The sequence below is a fragment of the Corylus avellana genome, chromosome ca7 (assembly GCF_901000735.1).
Source record: "Corylus avellana chromosome ca7, CavTom2PMs-1.0".
NCBI lineage: Eukaryota > Viridiplantae > Streptophyta > Magnoliopsida > Fagales > Betulaceae > Corylus > Corylus avellana.
The window spans coordinates 25549741-25559965 of NC_081547.1; the positions used below are offsets into that span (position 1 = coordinate 25549741).

Genomic DNA, 10225 nt, shown 5'->3' on the forward strand with positions numbered 1-10225 from the left:
CCCTATGGTTCTTGAATCAAAACAATAGAAGATTTAAGAGAGAGAAAGAGAAAATGACGAGAGAGAGAGAGTCGAAGAGGGAGAGTGAGAGATGTCTTGATTTTCTCTAGATTTTTGAGAGCTTCGATAACGAGTTGATTATTTTCCTCTTCTGCTTTCGAAAATGCACCGCTTCCGAAACTACCCGACCCGACCCATCTACAATAAGAAATTAGCTTCCGAAAACTACCCGGCCCGATCTATAAACAAGAAAAAACGTTTTTTTTTTTTAATTGTCAAAGGCGGTGCGTTTCCTAGTTGAATTCTGATTTCCTAGTCCGTGTCAAACAAGTACTCTCTACTAATATATAAACAATGTCTGGCGTCCCCTTTGTTTGTCTATCAATCAGAATCAGAGACGTTTTAATTTCTCTGAAGAGCGAAGGTTTTTGGTGTTTAACGCCGATGGATGATACTTTTTTCCCAAATTGTGTCTTCCTTGCAAATCACTCTACGACATCAAGCTGCATGGCTCATGCTTCCCGGCGACGCTACTCATATGACGAAGAAGATGGCTTCAATTGATTTCCAAATAATAAATAAGTATCAACCAAATTGAGAGTTAGAATAACATGTCCTTAAAATCCTTGTACAAAATACACTGTTAAGATCTCAGGCTATCAAATCTCAAGATTTTGAGATCTCCACATTTCATGAACTTGAAATGCAATATTTTACATATAAAAAAAATGCAACATTTTGCGTTTATTTTTTTGAACATATCAAAATCATGGAGAAAATCTCGTTTATTACAACACCTAATTATAAAGTAATCTCTAACTCTAGTAGCGTTTTGTTACGCTCTAAACTTGTCAATGAAGAACAAATAAGAAGAAACTTTGGTAAAACACCCCGAATGACATTGCCCAAAGGCAACAAGCTAGCAAGATGAACATGGACAATGAACAAAATCATAAATCATCAATACCAAAATCAAACGCTTTAAATTCTTTTCAAATTTATGATTCGAATGGTTTCTATGAAGGGTTGTGAAGGAAGCTTCTGGTAGGTATTACACAGTAGACAAATACAGAGAGTTATGAGACACAGAGAATGGCTGGGTTTTCTACGTTTATAGTAAAAAACATGCAACTAACATTCATAAACACACCTACTAAAACTCTAAAAAGAAAAATTCATAGGAAATTCATGCTGGAAAGCGCTATGCATGCTCGACATAAGATAAAAGATCACCATGGGCTGGATCTTAAGGTTGTTCTCCGATTCACTTTCTTGGACCTCAAAGCCAATCCTAAACTAATGATTTTAATCTGAGATTGAGCTGGAAGTGGAATATCCAAATCTCTTTTAATTTTTTTTTTAATATAAGTTTAAAATATTAAATAAAATTTTAAACAAACAAATTTATAAAAATTTATTAATTAATTTTTCCCAATACAATTACAAAATAAATTCATTCAATTAAAATCAATTAAACTTACAAACCAAATTTAAACAAATACAAGTATACAATCAAATACTATTACAAATATAAATACAACACAATCAAATAAATTACAAATATAATAAATTAGGCTTCGTTTCACCAAGTTAGTTAAACCAACGGCTTCAAATAAATTAGCTTATTGTTTATTTTTGTAACTATTTATATTTATATATAGGCCTGCTTTAAGAATCAACAACTTCAAATTCTTCGGAAAAAAAAACCGGTAAACACGGTAAAATATATTAAGTTAATATATTACTCCATTGTATTATTTATTCAAATTCTCTTTACTTATAAAAATGTTATGGGAAGTTTGATAATAACACAAATTTAATTTGCCATGATAATTAAATAAGAAATCATATATATTAACTTAGGTGTTCAGGTTTTCAACAAAATAATATTGTACAGCAAAATAGAGAGTTATATTACAACACTTTTAAAACTTTGTAAATGCAAAGAACAATAAGAATTAATTATTTTTTATATATTTTAAGATGAGCTTGTGCGGACTTGAAATATATTTCCTATGAACCTATTATAGATTTGGAAGGATGTGTATCACTGATAGGGGTGGCAATTCGTGTTTGCATTTCAGGTTCGGGTCGTGTCAAAACCTAAATATGAGATTATATAGGTCAACCTTAATCCGATCAATTTAATTAAACTAGTCAAACCCTTAATTAAAAATGATGAACTAGCAAGGCATGATTTTATGTTTCACCTAAACAACTAAAGCATAAAATAGAAAAATAGAAACAATTTTGCATTATTAGCAACTTCACCAAATTTTACTCACCAAAATAACCAAAAATACATTTTTCTATATTTTAAATATTCACTTTTTTAGAGCACTCCAACAGCCTCACTATTTTAACAATCCACTTTCACTATTCCATTTAAATATTATTTTTCAAATATTTGTTTATTTTTTTTCTCTAATTATTAAAGAATGAGAGAGAAATGGAAAAGAAAATTGGGGAGAGAAACTATTTTTTTTATTCAATTAGTGAGTGAAACAGTATTGTTCACTCACTATCTTTTTCCATCAAAATAGTGAGGCTACAGGGGAGCATTTTAAGACTTTTTCACTAAATTGTCTCACCAAAATAACCAAAAAATGGTTTTAGTAAGGCTGTTAATAGTGGTCTTTAATAGTTTTAGTAATTAGAGCACATTTACAAAAGTACCCTTTTTGGTAATCTATTGAGTGACATTATTCTGCGGCCAAAGCAGGTAGAGAGAGATCGATCATAAGCCTCCCGCCTCTCTCACAAAGTTCTTTTCTTTCATTGTTTTTTTAAACCTCCTCTCTTAAAGCTATAATGGTCAAGTCTACATACTTCCATCAAACTATCACCTAATTGACAATATCCCTTTAAACTTTCGATTATAACAATATCTCCCAAGGTTAGCAAAAAGATAAAAATGTCCCTATATATTTTCAATAAGACAAAAATACCCTATAAATTCAAAAAAAAAAAAGGGAAATTTTAATTAAAAAATGATTTTTTTAAAACGAAAATTTTTAATTTTTTATAAAAAACGAAAATTTATTTTTTTAATCGATTTTTTTTAACTGAAATTTTTATTTATAAGAAAAAACTAAAATTTTCAATTTTCATTTAAAAAAAAAATCGACTTTTCTTATAAAAAGGATTTTTTTTAAAAAAAAGTTTATATTTGACCACCCCTTGGATTTTATTTTATTTTTTAGTTTTAGTTTTTTTTTTTTTTTCTAGAAGTTTTACTATATATATATGTTTTTAATTTTATTGAGGGTAGTTTCGTCATTAGGGAGAACATTGACAATATTTTAGTAGTTTGAAAGGATATTGTGAATTTCTTGGGCTTTGTTCAGATCCATAACATTGGGCCGGGAGCAGGCCCAACTGAGACCGAGAATAGTTTTCGGGTCGGGTAGTTTTCTGAAGCTAAAGGCGGTGCGCTCTCCAACTTGAACTTTGATTTCCTACTTCCTAGTCCGCGTAGAACAAGGTTTCTCTCTACTATATAAACACTATACTCGGGTTGCCCTTTGCTTTGTCTTGTTTTAATTTTCTCAAAACAACAGAGTCAGAGAGCGAAGGTTTTTGTTGACGCGATGGTGGACGCTTTTTTCCAGATGGTGTCTTCCTTGCCTATTACTCCACAGCATCGAGCTGCATGGCTCATGCTTCCAGTTCCCGGCGACGAAGAAGACGACGCTACTCACACCCGTTGCTTCCTCAACCTCGCAGAGAAAAAGCTTTACAAGATCAAGAACGTATTCGAGCCGTTCCTTGACGCTTGGTGCGTCGGCTCCTCTCACGGCTGTCTCATTCTTTTGGATGAAAAAGCAAACCCACATCTCTTTAATCCCTTCTCCAACGCCACAATTCAACTCCCATCTTTTCCTGCTCAACTCAAACCAGCCGTCCCCGAAGTCTACTTCGTCGAACACTTGCGGAAGAACTTTATTTCCAAAGCTGTTTTTTTGTTGGACGAAGACAACAAATCTGCCGTGGTGGTAGTAATCTACGGAACCCCATCAAAGCTTGCGTTTTGTAACGATGTCGACAACACTTGGAGCGACCTCGGTGGCACTGGCACGCGTGGAGAAGAGTATTCTGATATCATCTGCTACAACAATCTGCTTTATGCTTTGACAGACTCTGGCTCCGTCCAAGTGTGGGATTTTCGCAGCGGCACTCCCAAACAAATCATGAATTTCAGGCCTTCTGGGCGGTCAACTGTAAACGTCGACATGGAAAACTTCCCACGAGACAAGTTTTCGAATCGGTTTTACTTGGTGGAATCGTCGGGAGATCTTCTGCTTGTGAATCGGGTTTTCGGCAACTTTGTTAACTCAGAGGGTGTAGCGATTGATGAGGCCGGGCTTCTTGATACAGAGGATACTCATCCTCTGGTTTGTCCGTACAGAACAAAGCAATTCCACGTCTATAAATTAGACGGCATTCGCAACACATGGGAGAAGGTGGAGTCTTTACCCGACCGAGCAATGTTTTTGGGCGGAAATCATTCTCTGTCGCTGTCTACTTGGGATCTTCATGAGGGTTGTGAATCCAATACCATCTACTTCACCGATGATAATTGGGATCAGATGAATGAGGATTACTTGTATGGCGGGCATGATCTGGGCCAATTCAACTTGGCATCAGGAAATTTACAAACAGGCGTTCAGTGCTGCTGCCTCTACTCTGAGAGGATGGATCCGCCACCCTTTTGGATTATTCCATGACAAAACAATGCTCGGCCCCTTTTTTTAATTTTCTATTTTCTGTAGATAGTCTTTGGTGCATGGGAACTGTAGTTTTCTTTTGTAATTCTTCCTCGCAGTTTCTGTTGTACTGACTTTTTGATCCATTCAAGCAGTCAATGAATGCTCTGTATTGAGTTTACTGAAATTGAATTTGAAGAATGCAAATTATTGGTTGCCATATCAAGATATAGTAAATATAAGACTTACAAACGAAGAAAAATATGGTAAAATAGGGAAGTGGCATGCAAGCAATTAAAACAAAATTGCAGATGGTTTCAATTACACTGCATTACTTCAAGAAGATTGACAACTTATTCTAAACTACATAAATTGCAGAAGTGGTTTCCTGAGTGTAGAGTGCTTAGCTTGTTCAGAAGGCAGAGAGAAGGGATTAACAATAAATGAAACAATAGCCTTATTTTTTCTTTCATTTTAGAGTACGAAATTCAGTCTAGCAATTCACCATTGTCATGGTGTTCTCCTCCATTCACAAGTGGTGCTATTGATGCTGCCGATGCTTTTGAATTACTGCTGGGCTTCGATGCTTTTGGATCATAGGGCTTGGTCTTTAGTTTGAAAGCAAACTTTTTCAAGATTGCGTTCCAACCCCCCTTTGTTTTCACCAGCTTCTCGATCTCTTGTTTCATGCCGAAGCATTCTTTCTCAAGCTCAGAAACGCGTTCCCTCATGTCATCAACTGCTACAAGTTGGTTTCCTGTGGCGCCTGCTTGGGCAGAGACATTGTTTCTGGCCAGAGCAAGATTCCCACTGGGATTTTGTGAGTTCTCAAGGTTGTCGGAGACAAAGACCCAACCAGCAACAGAGGTGCGGAGCCGAAGTTGTTCAAAGAATAATACTTGGACAATGACACGAAGTGGCAACCTCTCGTTCTGGGCTGCATGGGTGCTGGCTTCCAAGGAGAGCTTCTGGCAGTTCATGAGCCTGCAGATTTGTTCCCTTTCAGAGTCTGTTAGCCAGGGATGAGCCTGAAAGATAAGAAAGACAAGAAGTTATCTGGAGCGTAATATTGGAAAGCGAACTACCTCTTGTAGAATTCAGAGTGATTGTCTTGAGTGATTTAAAATTTTTTTTGGAGCATAGCAATGTATTAGTTCCATCGTGAAAGCAAGTATCATTTCCACTTTAAGTAAAAGAAATTGCTTGCAACGGAAGTTTAATGCCCAAGCACCATATTTCATTGCTGCTTCTCTAAACCAAAAGCAAAACGGTAACAGAAAAAAATAATAAAGAAGTCAATCTTATGGCAGTTAAAAAAGATGATTCTCTTTGCTTAGAACCAAAAAAGAAAAAGAAAAAGGATGCTTCTCCTTTTAAGACAATTCCAAAAATATACTAGAATTGAGTGTTTATCATGGTATGAATAAATCTCAAAACAAGCACTCTAAAATGAATAATTTCAAACTTGTGAGCAGATTGAAGAAGAAAAAAGCGACAGGTAAAACCATTCATATGGCAATAATGCTCCATTGTTAAACTAAGTAATCAGAAAACATGTAATCTTCAAACAAGATGCCCAGAATCAAATCATTTTTGCAAGTAAATCATCAATGAGAGGAAGCACATTTGAAAATTCGTTTGTACCTTGAGGAATATATCAATTGCACGGTAAATTCCATCATCTAATGGCCTGGCATAATCTGGGATAACAGCGGCAAGAGACTGAAATTTCGGTGACTTCAAGTTAACATCAGGTGCCACCTCGGCTAGATAACCATCCACCAGATTAGCCACCATTGTCATGGGGGTTAGTGAATGGCAACCTCCCATCAACTGCCCCTCATACACTATAGAATTAGAAGTAGAATCAACAGAATCATGATCCGCGAGCATGAAGTGATCAAGAATCCGCTGAATGCAGTCAATATCATAAAGGGTCTCCACTGAGTACCCCATGTTTGGTATCAGAAGATCTTCAAGAGCTGCTTGATCCAACTGAGCACCAACCCTTTTCTCTAAATTCTCAAGACATGATGGGCTAGCATGTAAAATCATTGCTGTTCGCAAAAGCCTAAGCAGGTAGTTGGTTGGTGTCACACCCTTTTGGTTGGGTAGTAACTCCTCTATTTCTTCAAGGAGACTCCTTTGATCTACATCAGATAGGGCAGAAATAGTTGATCCTGGGGCAACAGAGTTTCCAGTCTGAAAGCTTGATTGCCTACCCAACAAGGGGAGATGCCTCTTTGCGTAGTAGACAACAGACCCGGAAATTCTCTCTGGCTTCATGCCTCTTGATCCAACAGCCAAAATCAGTCTTTTATACAGAGGCAATCTCAGAAAGGACACATCTTCATACCACCAATCTTCACTGACAGTATGTGGCTTAGCTGTTGTGCATATTCCATTCCAAATTACAGATCCATCTGGGCCTTCCAGAGCGCTGCGTCCTGACATGGGCCAACTAAACAAACTTGGATCTGCACAAGCTTTCACTGCCAAAGAATTAATGCATCTTGAAACAATATGAACTTCCTCTGCATGTGGGAGAACCTCCTCACAGGTCTCAAGAGCTTTAATCGAGTCCGTCCAGTAACCAAAAATTTCATTTAGAAAACTTTCTGTTTGGGCGATGAGATTTCCCTCTCCATAGTCTTCAGTCATCTCAAGATACTCAGCTGCACACCTAAGATTGACTACATTGAGTGCAGTGAGCTCTATTCTAACACCATAACAGAACTTGGCTACAAGCAGAAAGGTTTTGGCTCCTCCAGGGATGTCATGGAGCTGCAAAACACACTTCTCATCCTCGCCAGAAAGCTCTCCAATAACGTTTTCTAATACTCCACTTCTGGACAGCAAGGGGAACTGCCGGACATGCCAAGAAGGGAGAAAATGCAGTTTGATGGGTAAAAAAGAAATAACAGCTGAAGTCAAGAAATATCCCAGAACACCAAAGATATGCAAACAAGTCAATGTCTACTAAAGACTTAACAAGCAAGGCCAGTTTTTTTACTTCCCAAAAGGCAAGACTATAAAACAAGGCAATGATATCACCATTGAATAAATAATAATAATAATAAACAAAAGAAGGTAAATAACAAGACATAGAGCTGCATGATCATAAAATTTCATACATTCCCAATTACAAGTCTAAAAGAGAAGTCCCATTATTAAGCTCCCATTCAATGCACGTTATTTTATCACAAATAGTATACTTGCCAAAATTTCCTCAGAGCTCTGTCTCTTTGCCTCTCTCTCTGAGTAATGCAAAATTTGAAATTAAAAATATTGAACATTTAAACGCAAACAAGATTAAATCTCAGATTATGAGAACCGGCTACGTTTATTTGTTTCTAGCTGTCCATCTCATTAAATTTTTTTATTATGACGAAGAAAACCCCAAGGAAGGGCCACTTCGTGTACCCATCCCAAAAAGATAAACTCCAAACCCATGTAACACACCCCCACTACACCGATCGGTTAAATCTGATTTTTGCCATAGTGTGGCCTCAAAGAATTGTTTGCACCCAAGGGAATTCAACCTTAGACCTGATGGTTATGCCACCAAAGTCAAAGGCCATCACCACTTGAGCTGTACATCTCATACATGGGGAACCTCAAGGCACAAAACATGCTGCCAAAGGGATCAGAGACTTAAGGTTGCACATTAAGGTGCTTCTTCAAGCCTCATCTCGGTGTAAGTTTTAATGCAAGCCTTGCATGCCTCTTAAACCATGGTTGTCAAGATACATGTATATCGTAAATAATATCAAATCAAGGCTTGCCCGGGAAAAAGAAAAAAAAGAAAAAGAAAAGGCAGAGTAAAGAATTAGCCAAGTAAAATATACCTTGTGGAGATGGAAGGTCCTCTCTCCAACTTCAATGATGACGTCGGTAGGAAGCCCAGTTGAGCAAATCCTGCAAGAGAGCATTTGGCTTAAGAGAAATCTAGCAGAGGAAACAAAATAGCACTCAAAGAGATGTAGTCAGCACAACAGTGGTTGCAAAATCAGCTTTAAATAACAATTCAGAACCAGGAACCATGCTTGTAAGATAATAGCAAGGTGAGTGTAGATTCAGATGACATGCAGACAATAATGAAATCGGCAAATGTTCTTTTATCCATTTTCCTTCTAGTCATAGCAGGAATTACTGTAGGACCATTGCAAGGCAAGTGTAGATTTAGTTGACATACAAACATACCAGTGATTTCTTTAATCAACTTTTCGTTCTAGTCATTGCAGGAAGCATTACAAACACATTTCTTTTATTTATTCGAAGGAATTCTTTTAGCAATTTCATCTCACTTTCTCCTCTTAAATCTGTTTTTAACACTAAATGCTACGACTAGACTAATCCTCTCCCGATATTGACATTTTAATTTACCAAATCTAGTTTAAGCCGAAGCAGTGCCACATTCCAATTATTTGAGGTTAAAAGAACTTGGATTTCATTATATAACTTCAAAACCCACCCACTACGAATAAATCCATGAAGTTCAATATAAGCACAGCAATTTAAACTTCTCTCCACCAACCCAATGATCTCCCTTTCAGCCTTACTCATCCTTTCAAACCCTTACACTCATAGAAACACATCACTTCTCACGCATTCATCACTTGTGCTAGCCCTCTTCCATACAGGTAATCACCCAATTATCCTGAATATTAGAAATCGAATATTTCATGTTATTGGTTAATCAATAAAAGCGAATTATCTCTTCCCTGTATAATTTTTTTTGTTATGTAGCATTACAGCATTCACATTATTGGATGCATCCAACCAATCCCAAAAGTTTTGAGTTCATAGTGCAAAACAAAAAGAACCCATCACGTAACATCCAATCTTATCACAAACCCAGATTGTAGAATTTCCATTTAAACAAATTACAATCACCTTTGTAAAACAAATTGCAATTATAAGATCATAAATGGAAAAACAACAATACATGTAACATATTGATAGTAGGCTAGGGAAGAAATGACTGACCAGGTTTGGCCATCAAGGTGAAAGACTTCAGATTTGGACCCCACCTTCATGCACGCCATGTGTCACTCAATAGAGTTAGCTACGTCGAAAAGAGTTGCAGTACTATAACAAAGAAAATCGGTGAATAACAATGGCAATAGTGATGAAATGGGTAGTGAACTGAAACGGCTTTTTCTCACCCTATACCTTCCTCTGTGGAATCTTTCAGCTTTCTGGGTATATGGAGAGAGAGCGAGAGTGCGTAAATTGTCCCGAGTCTAAAGGGGAAAATCTAGGAGAAAAATCAGTCGATGATGTTACACGAAAAGGCAGTGTTTGGGAGGTTTTGAGTTGAAGCACTTGGTCAATTTAATATTTTTTACGTTGAGATTATCACACAACTGTACGTATTTAATAATTGTATCGTTGAAATTCTTATATATATATATATATATAGAGAGAGAGAGAGAGAGAGAGAGAGAGTTAATATTTGCATACCATTAGAAAAAGGATTTTTTATCCTTGAATCATGTATAAAATTTCAATTTTGT

General features: G+C 36.6%; 2 protein-coding genes across 2 annotated transcripts; one reads left to right on the forward strand and one right to left on the reverse strand.

Annotated features, from left to right (window-relative positions):
• Window positions 1–3590: 3590 nt before the first annotated feature.
• LOC132188058 (F-box protein SKIP23-like) lies at window positions 3591–4727 on the forward strand. The gene has a single exon (XM_059602469.1). The coding sequence runs from the start codon at window positions 3591–3593 to the stop codon at window positions 4725–4727; it is 1137 nt and encodes a 378-aa protein (XP_059458452.1).
• Window positions 4728–5100: 373 nt separating this feature from the next.
• Window positions 5101–9754, reverse strand: LOC132188328 (BTB/POZ domain-containing protein At5g03250-like). Its single transcript, XM_059602751.1, has 4 exons — window positions 9696–9754; window positions 8555–8624; window positions 6351–7571; window positions 5101–5734 (listed from the first exon to the last, which is right to left on the reverse strand). The coding sequence occupies exons 1-4, from the start codon at window positions 9752–9754 to the stop codon at window positions 5195–5197; spliced, it is 1890 nt and encodes a 629-aa protein (XP_059458734.1). The 3' UTR covers window positions 5101–5194.
• Between the last annotated feature and the right edge of the window lie 471 nt (window positions 9755–10225).